The sequence below is a fragment of the Carcharhinus amblyrhynchos genome, chromosome 2, assembly GCF_965287045.1.
Source record: "Carcharhinus amblyrhynchos chromosome 2, sCarAmb.v2.hapA, whole genome shotgun sequence".
Lineage (NCBI taxonomy): Eukaryota > Metazoa > Chordata > Chondrichthyes > Carcharhiniformes > Carcharhinidae > Carcharhinus > Carcharhinus amblyrhynchos.
In genome coordinates, this window is record NC_137325.1 from 94,019,908 (window position 1) to 94,042,186 (window position 22,279).

The following is a 22,279-nucleotide window of genomic DNA, read 5'->3' on the forward strand; positions in this document are numbered from 1 at the left end:
CCTTCTGGACACTTTTGTATCTCTCCCCTCTCACCTTAAATATATACCCTCTCGTTTTAGACTCCCCTACCTTTGGGAAAGGATATTGACTACCGAGCTGATCTGTGCCCCTCATTATTTTATAGACCTCTGTAAGATCACCCCTCAGCCTGCTACGCTCCAGAGAAAAAAGTCTCAGTCTATCCAGCCTCTCCTCATAACTCAAATCATCAAGTCCCGATAGCATCCTAGTAAATCTTTTCCGCATGCTTTCTAGTTTAATAATATCCTTTCTATATTAGGGTGACCAGAACCGTACACAGTATTCCAAGTGTGGCCTTACCAGTATCTTGTACAACTTCAACAAGACGTCCCAACTCCTGTATTCAATGTTCTGGCCGATGAAACTAAGTATGCTGAATGCCTTTTTCACCACTCTGTCCACCTGTGATTCCACTTTCAAGGAGCTATGAACCTGTGCCCCAGATCTCTTTGTTCTGTAACTCTCCCCAGTGCCCCACCATTAACTAAGTAAGTAGTGCTCTGGTTCACTCTACCAAAATGCATCACCTCGGATTTATCTAAATTAAACTCCATCCGCCATTCATCAGCCCACTGGCCCAATTGATTAAGATCTCGTTGCAATCAGAAATAACCTTCTTCATTGTCCACTATGCTACCAATCTTGGTGTCATCTGCAAATGTACTAACCATGCCTCTTCCTTGTATGCTCATCATTAATATAAATGACAAATAACGGTGGACCCAGCACTGACCCATGAGGCACACCACTGGTCATAGGTCTCCAGTTTGAAAAACAACCCCCTACAACCACTCTTTGGCTTCTATCATCAATTTTGTATCCATGGAATGGTTACAGCAGACAATACAACCATTTCACCCATTGCATTCATGTTGGGTCACTGCCGAAGCAGGATCAGCTAATTCTGCTCACTTGCCTTTCCCCACAGTCCTGCACATCTATATAATCAGATAATTATTCAATAACCTTTTAAAAGCCACAACTGCTTCTTGGCCTTTGGCTAAGGTCAAATGTCAAATCAAGCCCAAGGTGAGGTGCAAAACCTTATCTTGACAGCTTGGGTCTTGTTTGTCTCCCTTGCAAGGACCATGAATTGAATGCAATTGGAAATTGAATTTGGTTTTTGAAGCAGGAATTTGGGTTTGCCCAGTCCATTTTGAGCATTGGCTTTATAACTTTAACAATGAGGTGAAAAAATACTCAGGCAGTGCATTCAAGATCCTAATTTGCCACGTAAAATGACTTTATTTTTACATCAACTTTAGTTATTTGGCCATGCATCTGAATTTGCTGCCCTCTGCTTCCTGACCCCCTTCTCCCAAAGGGAACAGTTTCTTCTTTTTTAATCTGTTCAGCTCCCTCATGACTTTGGATACCTCTCAATCTTTTCTGCTCTAAGGGAAACAGCCTCAACTTCTTTAATCTATCCTGGTAACTAAAGGCCCTCATCCCTGAAACTATTCTTGTAAATATTTTGTACAGTCTCTCCAATGCTTTGACATCCTATCTAAAGAGTGATGCCCGGCTGGTAAACCCAATTTCTGTCCCCCAACTATCCCACTCTCTAACTCAGGAGACTTCCCAGATCATTTCCTAGCCCCCAACTTATCCCTCAATGCCCTTATATAAGGGAACCAATCAACCAATTTTAAAACTTACCTTTCTTGTTGGCCTAAATATTCTACATTCCAAGGCAAGCCCACTTCAACCCATCTGGTAGTTCATTTCACTTCACAGACTAGCTTCCAGCACAATAGCGAGGGCTATATAAGTAGGTACCTGTGGGTTGGGGACCCTCCGCCCCTTCCTTGATCACAATACCTGCATTGTAAGAGTTGAAAGAAGTTCCACCCCTCACATGGCATGCTAGAAAATCCCCAAAAATGGGAGTACACCAGAAAAACCCCAATGTGTTTACAGGAGCATTATTTTGAAACTATTTCTTAGATGAAAATCGTCAGTATTAAGTTAAAACTAATAGTGCATGTAATGCAATGCAGAAATCGTGGTGCAATCCACCTTAATTTACTCAGTTATTTATTTAATCCCTGTTTCCAATATTTAAAACAAGAATTTATAATCCATACTTAAACAATTTCTTGTGGAAGTATTTTTTGATGTCCTGAGTATGCGTGCAAATTGACCTTGCGCCTTTTTCTTATTTTGTCATTTTACTAAAATAAGCCCAGAACAAAATGAGAATGAGAGGAAAGGAGTCAACATGTCCTGGAAGAATTTCTATGTGCCATTGATACAAGTCAGAAACCCAATTTATCATCTTCCACTCTGGAAAAATAGTCAACTCTACTTAAACAGCTGTCAAGTGAGCATTTCTGTTGTATGGATAGCAACTGAATTCCAAAACTACTTTCTCTTTTTACTCATCAATCATTTTAACTTTACTGTTTATCATCTAGTAAACAAAGATTTTTCACCCAAGTTCCATAAGTTGTCTTTCTTTATCTTTATTGAAAATCCTCTTGCCATTCTTCCTGTTTCCAGGATGTATTCACAGCTTGCTAGAACTTGATTCCATAGATACCAGTAATCCTCCAGTAGCTCATCCAGCCAATTAATATTCATGGGAAATCCTTAGAATGGTTACACGATTGCAAACACAATAACAGCTGAGCCCAATCGTGTCATAAGAACATAAGAAATAGGAGCAGGAGTAGGCCATCTGGCCCTTCGAGCCTGCCCCGCCATTCAATAAGATCATGGCTGATCTGAAGTGGCTCAGTTCCACATTCCCGCCCTCTCCCCATAACCCTTAATCCCCTCTCTTATCAAAAACCCATCAACCCGCGTCTTAAAAATATTTAGCGAGGCAGCCTCCACCACTTCAACGGGCAGAGAATTCCAGGGATTCACCACCCTTTGAGTGAAGAAGTTCTTCCTCAACTCCGTTCTAAACCGCCCCCCTTTATCTTGAGGCTGTGCCCCCTAGTCCTACTATCCTTTGAGTGGGAAGAGTCTCTCCACCTCTATCCTATCCATCCCATTCATCATATATGTCTCAATGAGATCTCCCCTCATTCATAAGAACATAAGAAATAGGAGCAGGAGTAGGCCATCCAGCCCCTCGAGCCTGCCCCGCCATTCAATAAGATCATGGCTGATCTGTCGCTGCTCAGTTCCACTTTCCCGCTTTCTCCCCATAACCCTTAATCCCCTCTCTTATCAAAAACCCATCAACCCGCGTCTTAAAAATATTTAGCGAGGCAGCCTCCACCACTTCAACGGGCAGAGAATTCCAGAGATTCACCACCCTTTGAGTGAAGAAGTTCCTCCTCAACTCCGTTCTAAACTACCCCCCTTTTATCTTGAGGCTGTGCCCCCTAGTCCTACTGTCTTTTTTGAGCGGGAAGAGTCTCTCCACCTCTATCCTGTCCATCCCATTCATCATCTTATACGTCTCAATGAGATCTCCCCTCATTCTTCTAAATTCTAACGAGTACAAGCCCAGTTTATTCAGCCTCTCCTCATAGCTCAACCCCCTCAACTCCGGTATCAGCCTAGTAAACCTCCTCTGCACTCCCTCCAAGGCCAAAATATCTTTGCGCAGGTGCGGCGCCCAAAACTGCACACAGCACTCCAGCTGCGGCCTCACCAATGCCCTATACAGCTGCAGCAAGACCTCCCTACTTTTATATTCAATCCCCCTCGCTATGAAGGCCAGCATCCCATTTGCCTTCCTGACCACCTGCTGCACCTGCAAGCTGGGTTTTTGCGACTCATGCACAAGGACCCCGAGGTCCCTCTGCACCGTCGCCTGCTGCAGTTTTTCGCCACGTAAGTAATAGTCCTTCCTACCAAAGTGGACCACCTCACACTTGCCAACATTAAATTCCATTTGCCATTTCCTGGCCCATTCGCCCAGCCTATCTAGATCCTTCTGCAGACTCTCCACACCCTCCGCACAATTTGCCGTTCCCCCAATCTTGGTGTCATCAGCAAATTTCGACACCCTACACTCGGTTCCCTCCTCCAGATCATCTATATAAATGGTAAAAAGCTGAGGCCCCAGCACCGACCCCTGGGGCACTCCACTAGTCACCATCCGCCAATCCGAATAGCACCCGTTGACCCCCACTCTCTGCCTCCTATTTGACAACCAATCCTCTATCCACGCTAACACCCTACCCCCAACTCCATGTCCCTCGACCTTCTGCAATAACCTCTTGTGAGGTACTTTGTCAAACGCCTTCTGAAAATCTAGAAAGACCACATCCACCGGCTCTCCTCTATCCACCGCCCTAGACACATCCTCATAGAACTCCAGTAAATTTGTCAGACCTCACCCGATGTCTGCACATGCACAAGCCACTGAACAGTCAGCAGAAGTGGCACTCTCATTTGATTTTACCCATCGGAATTGAGATCAATTGGAGCAAATACAACCAATAGCAGCTAAGATGAGAAATAAAAAATGGAGCTTTCTCCTCACTGGACATTATACAAGGGCATTTTTTTTTAATTCACAAGAGTTTCTGAGAATCAAAGAAGTCTTTTCTTTTATTCTTTCTTGTAATACGAGTATCATTTACAGGGACAGTATATGTTGTTCATCCTTAATTGTAATAAACAGCCATCATCTTGAACCGCAGCAGTTCATGCGGTGTAAGTACATTAACAATGCTGTTGGGAAGGGAGTTCCAGGGTTTCGACCCAGTGATGGTCAAACAATGGTGATTTATTTCCAAGGTATGTGGCTTGGAAGGAAGCCTGCAGGACATTCCCATGCTCTTGGTCCTCTAGGTGATAGAGGTTGCAGGTTTGGAAGACACGATTTAAGGAAGATTGGTGAGTTGCTGTAATGGATCTTGTAAATTGTGTTGAAGTGGTGGAGGCTACGTCGCTAAATATATTTAAGTCACGGGTAGATAGGTTTTTGACAGACAAGGGAATTAAGAGTTATGGGGAGAGAACAGGAAAGTGGAATTGATCCACTTCAGATCAGCCATGATCCTACTGAATGGCGGGGCAGGCTCGAAGGGCTAGATGGCCTACTCCTGCTCCTATTTCCTATGTTCTTAAATGGTACACATTGCTGAACTGTGAATTGTGGTGAGGGAGTGAATGTTTAAGGTGATGGACGGGGTGCCAATCAAGTGGGCTGTTTTGTCCTGGATGGTATCAAATTTCTTGAGTGTTGTTGGGAGCAGCACTCATTCAGGCAAGTGGAGAGTATCCCATCCCATTCCTGACTTGCGCTTTGTAGATGGTGGACAGGCTTTAGGGCGTCAGCAGGTGAAATACTCCCTGCAGAATTCCCAGCATCTGCAAATTTTCATCTGAGCATCACCTAAAAGGCGTATCCAAATGTTGGTGCTTCTAAAATGGATTTTATGATAGTAAATATCTGAGTTTTCAATACCTTTTGAGAGGGATTGTTGCAAACCACTCAACAATTTTAAGTTATCACAGATACAAATTCTGATGGGCAACAGAATAATTTTTATTTTTTGTCTTTCAGCATCAGCATCAACTATGTTTGAGACAAGTATAAAAAGACTGAGATACAGAAGAAACTCTTTCATTTGCCAGAAGATTTGATTGAATCAAAGCCTCAGAGATAGAACAGCTGACTCTATTCCACTTCCTACACTTTGTACCTTCGTGAACTCATTGAGTAAGAGTTCCAATTTAGTATCAAATTGTGTAAGCCCAGAGTTGTGAGTACACGTTCACATGAGTAAGGACTGGATCTGCTTAACTAAATTTCCTGGGAGACCCATACACAGCAGGCAGAGATTCCTCCCATAGGCAGAGCTGCCTATGTGAAAGGATAGTGTACCACCTAGATTACATTTTTAAAATGTGCAACAGAATATAATACCCTTTTTCTGTTCTTTTAAAGCATATATTGACAAAAAACACTACTATGGAAAAAGAGATCCTACTAGTAGTGGAAGCTGTAGAAGTTATATCAATGAACAATTGTTTCTTGCACGCTATACAGACAAAATTTATCGTTGATAGGGAAGGAAATGAGTAAGTGTAGAATGTAGTCATAGCTAGGGTGTAGAGAAAGATCAACTTGATGCAAGTCCATTCAAAAGCCTGACAGCAGCAGGGAAGAAGCTGTTCTTGAGTCAAGCTGTTCTTGAGTCAAGCTGTTCTTGACGTCAGACTTTTGTATCTTTTTCCCGAAGGAAGAAAGTGAAAGAGAGAATGTCCGGGGTGCTTGGGGCCTTTAATTATGCTGGCTGCTTTGCCGAGGCAGCGGGAAGTGTAGACAAAGTTAATAGATGGGAGGCTGGTTTGCCTGATGGATTGGGGTACATTCACACCCTTTTGTCGTTCCTTGCGGTCTTGGGCACGGCAGGAGCCATACCAAACTGGCTTCAGTGCAAATTGCATCAAAATCAGCCCCAGCCTTGATCTACAACTTCTTTACTCATTTGCATCCACAGTTATGGTCAATCTAGCTTAGCAAGCCAGCACTGTTGTAATATAACTTTAAGGGACAGCAGCATGACATCACTAGAAGGGAAGTGTGTCATGCAATCCAGTCTTATTTTCATTTATTCTTTTGAACAGGACTCACGCATATACACACACAGCTCTGCTGCTGATATCTTTAAGATTTCTTCCTATGTATAGCTGTTTTAATGTACCTCATCTAAAAAAACGAACCCACAACATGCTTATCCAATCCTTACGAACAATTGGTACCTTTACACCATTAAAACACAACAGATAAAATCCACAGCAGGATTAAACATGTGACAAAGCATCAGTAATCACAATGAACATAGTTTAACAAAAAAAACTTTTAAAGACATATAAATACATAAAAATGTGTGATCCAAAAGTTTTATAAAACTTATATTAGAAAGTAAAGATCATCAGAAGTATTAGATCTAGATTTACTCACTTCTTGATAATAAAATAAAATTTAGTGCATATATGAGTGGATATTTTTTCCAGGTATATTAATTCAATATTTTTTTTTATAAGACACGTAGCGGTGTGTGGATTGCAAGGAATTACTTCAGAAATTCTTCCACTTGGGCAATAAACTTCAAGTTTGAAAAACTATTAAGCACATAAAACATAGAAACATATTTATAAACTGACATGTTAAACAGCACACATCTAATTTTTATATGAGGCCACACTGATACATATTTCTTTGTAAATGTATCCTGTCTGAGAAACCACTATGCTGACAGTATCTGGAACATTAGCTGAACTCTGGAAGTAGAAAGAAACTTAAGCAAGGAGTAAGGAGGGCTAAAAGGGGTCACTTAAAAGCATAGGCCAGCAGGATTAAGGAAAATCCCAAGGCTTTTTTATACATATTTAAAGAGCAAGAGGTTAGCCAGGGAGAGGGCTGCCCCACTGAAGGACAAGGGAGGGAATCTATGCGTGGAGCCAGAGGAAATGGGCGAGGTATTAAATGAACACTTTGTGTCAGTGGAAGATGATTCTGGGAAATGATGTGTAGATAGTTTGAGTCATGTCAAGAACAAAAAGGAGGAGTTATTGGGATTCGTGAGAAACATTAAGGTAGACAAGTCCCCAGGGCCAGATGAGATATATCCCAGAGTACTGAGAGAGGCCAGGGAGGAAATTGAGAGAAATCCTTGTATCCTCACCGGCTACAGGGGAGGTACTGGTTACCGGAGAGGCTACAAAATAAGCCTGTTGGACTTTAACCTGGTGTTGTGAGACTTCTTACTGTGCTTACCCCAATCCAACGCCGGCATCTCCACATTACAGGGAGATTCCAGAGGATTGGAGAATAGCCAATATTGTTCTTTTGTTTAAGAAGGGTAGCAAGAGTAATCCAGATAATTATAGGCCAGTGATCCTTACATCAGTGGTAGGAAAATTATTGGAAAGGATTTTTCAAGACAGGATTTACTAGACGTATTAATGAGTGGCAACATGGTTTTGTGAAGAGAAGGTCACGTCTCACGAACTTGATCGAGTTTTTCAAGGAAGTGACAAAGATGATTGATGAGGGTAGGGCAGTGGATGTTGTCTACATGGACTTCTGTAAGGCCTTTAACAAGGTCCCTCATAGGAGACTGGTACAGAAGGTGAAGTCACATGGAATCAGAGGTGAGCTGGCAAGACAAATATAGAACTGGCTTGGTCATGGAAGACATGGTAGCAGTGGAAGTGTGCATTTCTGAATGGAGGGCTGTGACAAGTAGCATTCCTCAGGGATCAGTGGTGGAACCTTTGCTGTTTGTAATATATATAAATGATTTGAAGGAAAATGTAACTGGATTGATTAGTAAGTTTGCAGATGACACAAAGGTTTGTGGATTTGTTGATAGCGATGAGGACCACCAAAGGATACAGCAGGATATATATCAATTGGAGATTTGGATGGAGAGATGGCAGATGGCGTCTAATCTGGACAAATGTGAGGTAATGCATTTTGGAAGGTCTAATACAGATAGGAAATATACAGTAAATGGCAGAACCCTTAAGAGTATTGATAGGAAAGTGGCCACGCAGGTGGAGAAGGTACTCAAGGAGGCATACAGCATGCTTGCCTTCATCGGCCGGGGCACTGAGTTTAGAAATTGGCAAGTCATGTTGCAGCTTTATAGAACATTAGTGAGGCCACACTTGAAATACAGTGTTCAATTCTGGTTGCCACACTACCAGGATGTGGAGGCTTTGAAGAGGGTACAGAAAAGATTTACCAGGATGTTGCCCAATATGGATGGCATTAACTATGAGGAGAGATTGGAGAAACTTAGTTTGTTCTCACTGGAATAATGGAGGTTGTGGGGCGACCTGATAGAAATCTACAAGATTATGAGAGGCATGGACAGAGTGGATAGAAACTTTTTCCTAGGGTGAAAGAGTCAATTACTAGGGGGCATAGGTTTAAGGTGTGATGGGCAAGGTTTAAAGGAGATGTATGAGGCAAATTCTTTACACAGAGGGTGGCGGGTGCCTAGAACTCGCTGCCGGGGGAGGTAATGGAAGTGGATACAGTAGTGGCTTTTAAGGGACATCTTGACAAATACATGAATAGGATGGGAATACAGGAATATGGTCCCCGGAAGGGTAGGGGGTCTTAGTTAAGTCGGACAGCAAGGTTGGTGCAGGCTTGGTAGCCAGCCTTGTTTTTGCTTTGTTTGGGTGTGCCGATAGCCTATGTTATGACCAGAGAGAAGGACGTAGTAGTTAATCAACTTGAACATCTGACCTTATATTTATAATGCTTGTGAAACTTAAGAAAAAAGAAAGAAATTGTGCTAATAGTTGTATTAACAATTTATGTATACTGTCTGGATCTCAAGTTGCAGCATACGTGGAAGGCAACAACTAACACACAGCACAATAAATAAGTGCTGATATTTCAAACCAGCTTCTATAAAGTATGAAATTTTAGATGTTTTCATCATTGCTAATACTACCTTAGACTAATTGACATATTTTTTGTTGTCCCTCTTTCTGGTGTGATACTGTTCTCTTGATTATTGAATACAATTGGCAGCGCAGTCTCACAGTAATGTAAATAATCATGATCCTTTGGTCCTAATTTATCCAATATTCTCTCTGCTTTATGAATATATTTAGACCATCAATTCTTTAGTGTGTGTATTAATCAGGTGCTGAAAAACACTTACTGTCTACAAAAACAAATACTCTTGTTGATATACATGCTTAATGCATAAAAGAAATCCATTTGTTTGCTTGGATGCTGGTGTGGCTTGTAATTCATTCCAGACTAAGACAATGCTTTAAAATCACCAGAATATTTTCCATTGCACTTTAGTTTACAAAGATACTGTTTGCAGCTTTGAAACTAAAACATTAGCTCAGTTAGTACTTACCCAGATGTTGCCATCCTGATGGTATGGTTTCCAGTTCCGCCCTTTATCACTGTAAAGTAGTCTGTACTGTGTCACCCAGTCCGAGCTGCTGTACCTGCCTTGGGTTGCTACAGCCGTGACCTGCTTCCTGTTCCCAAAATCCATCTGCAACCACTGATAATGATCAGAATCCAGTGGGGACCAGCCACCAGCACCTAAACAGAGGGGGGCGTGAGTTGGGGGAGGGGGAGGGAGATAATGCAAAAAATCAATGCATTTTCACAAGATTATTTCTGGCAGACAAATTAGTCATCAGCAGAGTTTATAGTTTTTGCTGTTAACCATTACACATCTCTATTATGTCGAACCATTCTCACCTTAATTTGAAATTTGCACATTTCTTCACATCCCTTACTGAGTTTCTGCATTGAATTACTGCTCATGGATAAACAACATGGTTGAAAGCTCTGTTCCTGCATTATAATTTGTGTTTTTTTAGTAAAAATACCACAATAGTCAAATTAATATTATTTTGAGGCTTTCAGCTGGTGTCTTCTTTCTTCGACACTGGGCTGGGTTGGGACATTCGATGACATGCTCATCAGCTAAATATTTTCTGGCACCCTTCAACTTGACAATATTGTATGGCTGAAGCAAGTAGAAGTATGCCCGTATTAAGGGAATGATGAAATAACGAAAAGTACGTCCAGGTAATGGAATGGTGAAATATCTGGATACAGATCCTGAAAACGGAATGAAGAAATATCTGGATACAGATCCTAACAATGGAACGGTGAAATATCTGGATATAGATCCTGATAAAGGAGTTGGAACAGAATTTGGCTATGTAGCCATAAGTGTACAAGGCGTAATCTCTGAATCTTTATCCGAGTGAGTTTCAGCACTGAAGCTCTCTCTTGTTAACTTAAGGATCCTGGCTGGCTTATTTCTTGCACTGAGCTATAGACAGTTAAATATATATTAACTTGGCAATAACATCTCTCTTTTAAATTCAAGTTCTGCTATAACCAACTCAGAAGTGGGACAAACTGTAAGAACAGCATTCCCTGCTTTAAAATACATTAATGGTTCAGATTTTTTTTTTAACCATGGTGGAATCTGAAGTCATACATTCAGTTCATTAGCCAGGCCTCCACTAATACTATCATTTCTGTAATAATGCCATTTTGCAATGTTCTAATGTGCTGTATAAAATCCTAAAGTTGATTACTTGAAGTGCTGATTCTAATTGGAACAGACCACAACATTTGATGCATTTTTTCACATCCAATTGCATTTTTGAGGTCATGGATTCTGGGGCCAATGTGGAAAATTACTCAGGTCTGCCCTGTCCACAAAAAGCAGGAAAAATCCAAATCAGCAAATTACTGCGCATCAGTCTACACTCAATCATCAGCAAAGTGATGGAGGTGTTGTTGACAGTGCTATCAAGCAGTACTTATACAGCAATTACCTGCTCAGTGAAGCTCAATTTGGTTTCTACCAGCGCCACTCAATTCCAGACCTCATTACAGTCTAAGTCCAAACATGGACAAAAATGAGATTGAAGCTTCTGCCTTTGGTATCAAAGCAGCATTTGGTTGAGTGTGGAATCATGGAGCCCTAGCAAAATTGAAATCAGTGGGAACCAGGGAGAAGTCACTTCATTGGCTGGAGTCAAAGCCAGCACAAAGGAAATAGTTGTGGTTGTTGGAGACCAATAATCTCAGCCTGAGGAAATACATCACTGTTGGATTTTCCTCAGAATCGTGCTCTTTTCCAATCTTCAGCTGCTCAGTCAATGAACTTCCTTCCAGCATAAACTCAAAGGTAGGGATATTTGCTGATGATTGCACAGTGTTCATTAACAACTCCTCTTGTATGCAGCAAGAACAGGAACAGCATTCAATTTTGGGCTGATAACTAGAAACTAATAAGTGCCACGAAAGTGCCAGGTGATGACTATCTCAAAAAGAGAAAGTCTAACCACCTGTCCCGTCCTTAAATGCCATCGTCGTTGTTGAATACTGCACAAACATCACTGGCATTACCATCGATCAAAAATTTAACTGGACCAGCCACACGAAGGCTACGAGAGCAGGTCAAAGGCTGGGAATTCTGTGGTGAGCAACTCCCCCCTTGACTCCCCAAAGTCTATCCACTATCTATAAAGTACAAGTTATGAGTGTGAAGGAAAGCTTTCTGCTTGATTGAATGAGTACAGTCCTAACAATGCTCAAGAAGTTTGACACCATTCAGGACAAAGCTGCCCACTTGGTTAGCATCCCATCCATCAACTTAAACATTCACTCTCTCCACCACCAGTGAACATGGTCAATAACATGGTCCACATGAAAGATGCACCACAGCAATTTCGTGAGGTTCCTTTGACAACACGTTCCAAATCCACAGCTGCTACCACCTAGAAGAACAAGGGCAGCAACTGCATGCAAACCACTGGCAAGTTCCCCTCAAAGTCACATACCATCCTGACTTGAAACAACATCAATGTCTCTTCACTGTCACCGGGTAAAAAATCTGGAAGCCGCTTCACAAAATTACTGTGGGTGTACTTACACCACATGGATTGCAGCAGTCCAAGAAGGCAACTCGCTGTTACCTCAAAAGATCAGCAACTGTTTTTGCCAGTGATGCCCACATTGTATGACTAAATGAAGAAATCTTTAAAGATCACATTCCCAAGCATCATGATCTTCATGACCACAAAAGGTAAAAGACAGCAGTTTCTTTGGCACACTGTCACCCTTAATTACCCACTTAGACATATAGGGCTGGATTTTATGATCTCGTTGGGGCGAGGCTCATTAAATCCCGCCCAAGGCCAACAGAGAATTCCGTTGTGCGAGCCCAGTAAAATTCCGACCATGTTGTCAATCTTCCATTTCAGTGGTGCAATTTCCTACAATTTTAACCTAACTGTATCCTACAACCACCATTGTTTTACAGACTGCAGTAGATTCATGTGACCCACCACGATCTTCTCAAGGGAATTAGGATAGGCAATATGTGACCATGTAGGATTACCAAAATGCAAGTGAAGAAAATCTCTCCTGCCATTCACCTTTACAACGCGGAGAGCTAAATAATGTGATCACATATAAATTATTTACACTGTCAACAAATAGAAGAATACTAAAGACAAGGGCATAAAGCTTTATTTAAAAGCAAATGCAATTTAAAATATTGAGATGAGCTCTCATGAACAATTTATACAAACAGCAGAGAAAGAAAGAATTTGCCTTTACATAGATTCTCCAGTCAGCTGTGCACATTGATACTGTCCCCAAAGATTTCTGTGACCCAAGCCTTTTGTGATTTTTCAACCAGGAATTCTAATCCCAACTGAAGCATCAATGGGTCGGTGCAGACATCCATGGGGAAGTTCAGGAAAAAACTGACGAAAAGACGACACATCTCTTTTCACAACATTAGCCACATTCAGGAAGGTTTTAAAAGTCTTAAGGCTTTCAATGCATGATTCAGTGACTGCGTAAGTGAGTGAGTAAATACTTGGGTGAATGAGAGTGCAAGAGTAAGAATGCCAAAGTGAGTGTGAGAGCGTGAGTGAGTCAGTGTGAGATCAAGTCAGGGGTAGTTGTGTGAGGTGCAGTCAAGTTGGGGATAGATGAGTTGGGTCAGGAGATAGTCAAGTGGGGTGGGGGGCATTAAAGTCAGTTCAAGTTGGGACAGTAGTTGGGTTTGTTTGTACTCTCAGTTCAGTTATGCTGACTATTCAGAGTTCGACCAGGTATTAACCAGTGTAACATTTCCATGGTAAGAATGGAATAGACACTAAAATCAGCGTTGGAGACATTTGTGGAGAGCACAGGGAAATGAAAATTGACCTGTCATAATTTCAAAATTTCCAGGCAATTTCAATGCATTTGTGTGTCATGACTTCTGACCAAAGATACGTGGGTTGGGTGCATTGGCCATGCTAAATTTCCCCTAGTGTCCCGGGGTGCGTAAGTTAGAGGGATTAACGGGGTAAATTTGTTGAGTTACAAGGATAGGGCCGAGGTGGGTTGTTGTCCGTGCAGACTCGATGGGCCAAATGGCCTCCTTCTGCATTGAAGGGATTCTATGAATTCCTGACATGCATTGTCCAATTTAAGTCTAATCTCCGATAACACAGATACCAGAAGATTTGAGTCATATTGTGCTCTTGGAATGTCTCACACTATTTTACAACTGACGAAGCACTTCCAAATTGTAGGCAATTTGTACTCAAAATGGTCACACTTAAAATGAACGAATGACTAAATGATCTCTTTTTGCTGGAAGGAGGACACTTGTTCTCTCTAGGAGAAAGTAACCTCCTTTCAATAGTGCCAGGGAATCTTTTATGACTCTCTGAACACAGATGATTTAGTATGAATTCAAAGACTTTCAATTTCAGCAAGGTGTAAAAGTGGCAGTATCCACTCAGGCACCCATCACACAATCTATCCAACTCTCCTTTCCAGTGAGTTCAGTGTATAATGGGCAGCCAATGAAGACAAATCCAAGAGTATTATACCACTGCTAATTTGAATGTTGAACAAATGATTCCTGCCAATGCTATGCACCTTCAACACTGAACTTAAATGTCAGCTGAAATAACATGCTCATGTTTACAATGGAGATGAAACCATATCAGCTGAATCAACTTGACATCTGTATAGCACCCAGAAAAGACCTGTTCAAACAAGCATTGAACTCCATTAGCAATTTTCAGTACAGTGAATTAATTTGCTTCATTTGTGTCCGGCTCCATCGTCTTTAATTATTAATGCTTATTACTGTTTTTAACAAACTGTTTAATGTGTTTGGGTAAATTCCTGTTTTCACAATTTTAACACGTCAACGAGCTTTAAGTAAGAAGGTTAATGGTGATTTTAATGTTGCACAGGAGTCCATGCAAGTACATTAACTAGTTTTCAAGAAAGAAAAGAAAATTCAACATGTAGATGTTGAATTTCAGAAAATCTAAACAAATCATAGCCACCGTGTTTACTAATTTTGTTACATTCTCAAAGAATTGCTGAGCTCACAAAGCACAACTTATCTGGCAGGATTTTCTGACAGATTTTAGAACTCCCAATGTTAGAAGCTCACACTTGTCAGGATTCAGAGCTCTATTCCTGGAAGCAGTCTGCTAAGTTGCTGGCTCCATGTTCACCACCCTATTAAGGACAGATGACCAGCTCCTCATGCTGTTGGCCCAATTTGAGGGATGGCAGCTCTTAAGCCTTAGCAAGAGAGGTTGAAAACTTTGAGGCAAACTGACATGACTAATTAGGCAGGTAGGTAGGCAGCCCCACCTGAGGCAGGTAGGCGACCTCAAAGTGGAAGCGCCCATGGAGGTGTTAAAATAAACAGTTATTTTAGAGGAGGTTAGGTAGGCTCCTGGAATTGGAAGAGCAACCTTCCATTTGAAGTGTTGGATACAGTCTTTGAAACCCACAGTTCCTTCTTTCAACTAACTGGGTATCTCCAGTGGCAGCCCCAGGGTGCCAGCTGGCAGCCTCCACTCAACATTGGCAATCTGCATTTGTGAAAACCTTGGGAAACTTTCCCAGAAGACGGGTTTGTTTCAGTGTGCCATCCCAATCTGACTCCCCCTACTCCCTTTTCCTCTGCACCATCCCCACCATCATTGCCTTCAACATCATCGCCACAGGGCCAGGAAGAGTCTGCCTTTTGCTTCTAACACTAAGCTATGGGCAGATAAAATCCCCAATGTTTAGGTTAGAAGTTTAATTTGTATTTTAATGCCTTAATATTAGAGAATTCTAACTACACAGCACTCTCTTGCAGCTCCCATATTAATTAAACTGTTTTCTCTGACATGCCCCTTTTCACACCCCTCATAACCGCAATAAAATATCAGTTTTCCCCAATCTAATTCATAGCTTCACTCTCCATTTTATCTACCCAGGATCTCTTTTCACAATACCAGTTTCCACTTCTAATCACCAGCTCATCTAGCTGTTTCTAAACATCTGGCTCATTTGGCCTTATTCTTCATTACCATAACAAATCTAACGATGCAGTGAATGCCAGACCCAAAGATCCACCCACTCCTGATTACTAATCATTCCTGGCAGACGACTGAATGATAAATCCACTCTGCTTAATATGCATTAGCAATCAGTTACTTATTACCTGTGTGAAATTGCTTTAACTTTCACCCTTCTCTTTCAGTTACCCAGTCCATCTACTTTAGGCTTAAAATATTGAAATTTCCCATGATTATCACATTGAAATTCCCTACCGGTTCCTTTATTTGTCTGAACAATTCACTATTTACCCATTCATCTTGAGACAGCAGTCAATATCAATTGCCAAGTTTTATTTTGTTGCCCTTTTCATTAATTAATTTACAGATTGCTTCTGCCATCTAACCTCGTCTTGTTATTTCCAGTCTTATATAGCTATTCTGTCACTGCTCAACCATAATGATGCTCTTTTACCTCGCTGAATAGGTCTCTGCTCACAAAAACATTCCATTCATTGACAGCTTCATCTCATTGAACTTGGATGCTGAAAATGTTAATAGCTTTGCTGGCTACACAAACTTTAAAAACTGATAATTTACTCCCAATAATCCTTGTGTTTATAAAATGATATTATAAACACATTTTTCAATTCCCGCTTACCCCTACTTGAACATTGTATTATACTTGTACTCCTCTCTCTATAAAAGCCAATTTCATCTCTCAACCAGTAATAACCACTTGTTTATCTTTCTTTGTCAAGGTCCTACAATATATACTGCTATCAATGTCAAAAATGTCCCAAGGCAATCACAAAATCATAGATAAGTAACACATCTGGAGAGGTGAACCCAAACTTGGTTAAAGAAGTGGGTTTTGAAAGGGATCTTAAAAGAATTAGAGGAAGTAAGAGGAGGATTCATGAAGGAGCAACAGATGAAGATAAGGGATGGAGTTTTCCCATCCTGCTGCCATGTGAATTGTAGCGGACAGGACGTTGATCATGCAAAGATCTGTTGACCTCAAGCGAGATTTTCAGGTCTTAGGGCGAGCGTCTTTGGAAAATCCCACCAGGTCAACAATGGCGAAACCAAGAAAGGAGATAGATATACAAATAATGAGAGTCGGATCAAAAAGCTCAAACACAGTTTGAAGGTAGTTACAGAAATCAAAAAAAGTGAGGCCATAACTTGATTCAAACATAAGGATGGATATTTTAAATTAGAGGCTTTGAGAAATAGAGAGCTTATATATGTCAAGAAGAACAGCAGTGACTGGTGAGTGGAAGTAGGTGTAGGGTAGAATTGGCTCCAAACTTCGGGACAAACTAGGGTGTGATTTTACCACCTAGCAGTGCCCTGATAACAAGGTAGAGAGCTGGAAAACTGGCATGCAACACTAAAAATCTGATTGGTGCCCAGCACCAAATGGTTTTCTATGTTCCCAGCCCCTTTCCAATGGTGCAAACTGCTTTGTGCCCAGAAAGGGTACAAAATTTATTAGCACGAGATTGACTGGATTTCAATATCAATAAGGAGTCCAGCACACATGCACCCCCACTCCCTGATGCTTCCCACCTCTCCAGTGAGGTGTTACACCGGCACAGATCAGTATTGGACTCCATGAGCAGAAACCAGGTGCAATGGCCATGCGGGCAGATCGTACTCCATTGAATCCCCTGGTCGTGGGTATGACTGGGAAGTGACCATCAGGCACAGCCCACCTGATAGTGCCCACTTGACACACTGGCATTGCCAGTGTGGCACTGCCAGTGTGCCAGGTCAGCATCAAAGGTATGGTGGGGCGGGGGCTGAGCGGAGGTGAGGCCTGCATGGGAGCCAAGACGGGCGCACCCAAGTGGGGGCTAGAATGGGTGTGCTATGATGGGGGGCTAAAACAAGGGCTATGGTGGGGGAGTTGGAGAGATCAGGGCACCCTTGCTAAACAGCGTGCTCTGCGTCTGAGAGAATGGCGTGATTCACCCCATTTTTCTCACCGTTACGACACACAATTTTTTATGAAGAATTCCGCCTGATGTTTACAGGATGTGCAGGGAGAGAAGTCCACCAAGAAAACACTGGAACAGTAGAGTCTGGAGATTAGATAAGTATTTGAGCAGCAGATGGGCTGAGACTGAGGATTATAGTGGGAATATAACTTGTAAATATTTGTCCATTGCCATTTGGTGATGGTTCAATTGAATCACTCAAAATGTTTTTTTGACAGAAATTCCTCGAGTATTTTATTTTCATAGTCAGAAATTGGTGGCATTGAAATTTTAAACAAGGTAAAAAAACAATTTTTGTCTTTTGATACGCTTATTAAATTTGTTACTGGAGGAACTCAGTCTCCCAAAAAGCTCTGTTCAAATGTAGCATTTTTGCTCAGGGTAAGTGCATTATATTTGCTGAAGGCAGTTTGAGAAAATGCAAACGTACAATTTCTTAGAGCGCATCAATTAGAGCTGTCCAAATGATGGAATGTTTTTCACAAGTTATCTGGCAAAATCTTTGCGGATTTTATTTCAACAAATTTGGAAGACGCATTTTAAAAGATTTATTCAAGTAAATTCCTGAAGAAAGAAATGACTTGCATTTAGCTTTCAAAACCTCAGAGCATCCCACAGCACATGTGAAATGTAGCTGTAGTTACATTGCATCAAATATGGCAGTCAATTTGTGCTCAGCAAGGTTTCACAAAGAGCAAGAAAAAGTAAGTAAATAAATATTCTGAGTTTTTTTGTGATTTTGGTTGTGGGATGAATGTTGGCCAAGACACTGAGACAAGTACCCAACTCCACTTGGAACAGTGCTACATGTCCCTGTGACAGCAATTGGGGCCCAAGTTTAATTTCTCAATCTAAAGATTGCCAGAATTCTCACTGATGGCATGTTTCCCAACCCCTCCTTGACATGAGTCGCCAGCATTGAGACACCTTCCGATGTCCCCCATTATGACCTCTGAAATTCCCCCCCCCCCACCTTTATTATCCACTGAAATGCCAGCTTTAAAAGAAAACAGAGGCTATATTTGACAGTGGCAGGGGAGAGAATGACAAAAAGCACAGGTCACTGATTCAATTACTTTCATGTTTTGGCTTTATATGGCTTTAAACTATAAATACTCAATAAAAAGCACAGTTGAAACAGAACATGAAAGAGCTATGTCAAAAGTGCTTTGCTCTTCATTAAACTGAGCTCTTTATTGAAAAAAAAACGAGTTCTAAAAGCAAGAAAGAAAATCTCTAATTGCTCTTTTCTTTCTACCAACAGGTAATGCATGAACAGGTAATGCATGAACAGATAGTGCGTGAACAGGCAATGCTTGCCTTTAGTCAAATCCCTGAAAGGAAACAAAGGAATTAAAATCTCTTCTGTAGAATTTAGATAAATTCATTAAATATTCTAGCTTCCTGTGGATATTCCGAACAGTGCCACTATTTCATGGTAAACTGCTGCATGTGCATTTTTGCATTATTAATACAACAATGAATATGTTTACTTAGTATATAAAAGACCTCCTAAGTTCTAAGAAAGACTAGATGCTGAACCACAGAAGGAAACATTAGGAGGCTAATCAAGAATTTGGTCAAAGAGAGTTGTGAAAGAGGACAAAGATATGAAAAAGTGGAGGGTTTCAGAGAGGGGTTTGAAAAGCCCAGGCCAAGGTGGTTCCAAGAACTGGGATCAATAGAAAAAGTTGCTGAGAAAAAAACCCCTCTACCATCGACTTGGCTGTACCTTTCCCGAGTAGATCTGACTGCTAGTTTCTGTTCTCATCTTGTCATGCCCCATAAAGGAACACCAGATTCATAACTTTTCAAACATGAACTGACATCAGTATGGCGGCTCTTGGAACTGACCTTGTTAAAAATCCAAGATTAAAATGCTGCAAAAGATACCCACCAAGAGTCACCTGACATGATCTCCAAATTCAAACCGCCACAAGTACTGAAAGGCTATATGTCCACATTCCATTTAAGGAGGTGTCATTACCCATCTCCTGAGACCACCCAGAAAAGGTCTGCTGATCTGAATGGGTCTTTTCAGAAACAAAGATGATGGCCTCCATTCTCCTGAATCAATTCTAAGTGACCACATCAGTGAGAAAATCAGAGTGTTTCTTGCTAGTGTTGGCAGTAGCTGTGAGATGGGATCCTTCCACCCGAGTAATGCAAATTTATGCATTGCACGAAACACCCCCTCCAGCCTGACAGACAGGCACCCCACTCCCTTCACAGTGGAAATGATTATCCCCCTCACGGCCAGGGAATCACCACCAATCCCTCATCCTTGAGGGGTATCCTTCCATCACCACGGAACGAACAGGTCACCTCCACCCCCTCCCCCACCCCACTCATGACACCACGCAGGCATTCGGGTGACATGACCACCACCTCCCTCACATCAGAGGACTACATATACATCCCTCTCTCACAAGCGAGATACTCCCTTAATGACCCCCTCCTTTGGAAGCCCCTCGTGACCCCCAGTGCCAACTTGCATTGACCCCTGGCAGTGATGCTCTTCAAAAGTAGTGTTTTTCAGTTCCTCTTCTGTCTAAGCATTGTGGTTAAGAACATGGGGGGTTGGGGGTTACTTGAGATGCATTCAACCATAAATGCAAAGATAAACAAACAAAGCTAAATGCATGTTGTCTAAAATCCATAAAGCTGTCAATCAAAGGTGTGTTAAACTGACCGGGTAAAAATTGAATGAAAACATCTGCTTTCAAAAGGTTTGCAGGGATTTCAAAGAGTGTGATCTTTGTATGAAAGCTCAAATAAATGTGTTTTAAAGAATGGGGTTGAGTGAGCAACTGTGGAGAAGGGAGCTCCATCCCACTACTGAAAGTGTTTGACTTCTGTCAGACAGAGGACTTGAAAGGGGTCTTCTCACATCTGCAGCTTTTTAAAGAGAGAAAGGGGAAATCTTTTCTTCTGAATGGAGTACTGATGTAATTCGGAAGCCTTCCAGGTGTCAAGTGCTCATGGAGATTAACCCCAAAGTTTTCAAAGTCCACAGACCAGAATGAAGCCTTTGATCAGTGAGATACCTGAAATCATCATAGGAGCAATCTTCGAGTTTCTCAGGGCTAGAAGGGGCAGTCTAACCATAGACACCCATTCTGGGGGAAGAGTGCAGAATCAATCCCTTTCCCCAGCCTCAGCCCACCCAACCCCCAGGACCCTTGAGGGATCCTTCCTCTGCAGCCTTGCAGTGGCAGAGAGCATATGGGCACTATATTTACCTTCTTGGCCCCCTCCCTTAGAATCCAACATGTTAAGTCTACAATTGTCAGGACCATCACCAAAGCCCACCCAGTGTAGATCCTGCAGGGGAGGTGGGAAAATGGCAGGAGCTAGTTGAATCCAGTTTCAAGCCCACTGATTACATTTAAAATAGACCTTTTGTACAACTATTGGAATCCTGCCCGCTTTGGATGGAAACCTGATTGGGGCCAGCATGATGTGGAGATGCCGGCGTTGGACTGCGGTAAAACAGAAAGCAAGCCCACAACACGAGCGTAAAGTCCAACAAGTTTATTTGTAGCAAACACCCCAAGCTTTCAGAACAGGCTGTCCTTCGTCAGGTGGCTGGGAGTTGGCAGCCCGGGAGAATCACAATGGGTAATTCTTTTCAAGTCCAACAATAGAATAAATCAGCCTCCTCACAGCAAAGCTACAAAGTAATTAACTTTGTGACCTTCGAGAAGTTTGGCTCTTCAGGAGAATATTGCAATAACTTCGATATAAAATTCAGATATTGAGTTCATTAACTACACTACTGGTGAAGAAAAACACATTTCTTCACCAGCCTTGCATTATGTGCTTGCCATTCATGCCAATTATATGAGTTTCCAAATTATTATTTTGTTTCTAATCTGTACCTTGCACTTGAGGCAGTTGAAAGGAGGTTTACTTGATTGATGCTTGAAATGAATTGTCTTATGAAGAATGGTTGGAAAGGCTGGGCTTGCTTCTGCTGGAGTTTAGAAGAGTGAGAGGTTGCTTGTTTGAAGTTTAGAAATCCTGAATGGTTTTGACAAGGTGGACATTGAGAGGTTGTTTCTTCTTGTGGGTGAGCCCAGAACTAGAGGCCACGGTTTTAAAATTAGGGTCACCCTTAATAGACATAGATGTGGGGAAAGATTTTCTATCAAAGGTTCTGAGACTTTGGAACTCTGTCTCAAAAGGCAGTGGAAGCGGGATCTCTGAATATTTTTAAGGCAAAGATAGGGAAGATCACTCCCAACTTCTCATCCCCTTCCCACGCAAATCCCTTGCAAATGCAGAAGTTGCAACACATGCCCCTTTTCCTTCTCACCATTCACGGCCCCAAACACTCCTTTCAGATGAAGAAGCATTTCATTTGGACTTCCTTCAATTCGGTCCACTGTACCCTCTGTTCCCAAAGTAGACTCCTTTACTTTGGGAAGATTAAACTCAGACTGAGTGGCTGTTTTGC

General features: G+C 41.7%; 1 protein-coding gene across 2 annotated transcripts in view; it reads right to left on the bottom strand.

The window, feature by feature from the left end:
- The window catches only part of LOC145356548 (contactin-associated protein-like 2), a 1,680,587-nt gene that overhangs the window by 1,088,945 nt on the left and 569,363 nt on the right, over nt 1-22,279 (bottom strand). For both annotated transcript variants that reach the window (XM_080209322.1, XM_080209313.1), the window contains exon 3: nt 9,835-10,028. In XM_080209322.1, coding sequence (XP_080065448.1) covers nt 9,835-10,028 — 194 coding nt within the window. The remainder of the gene's footprint in view (nt 1-9,834; nt 10,029-22,279) is intronic.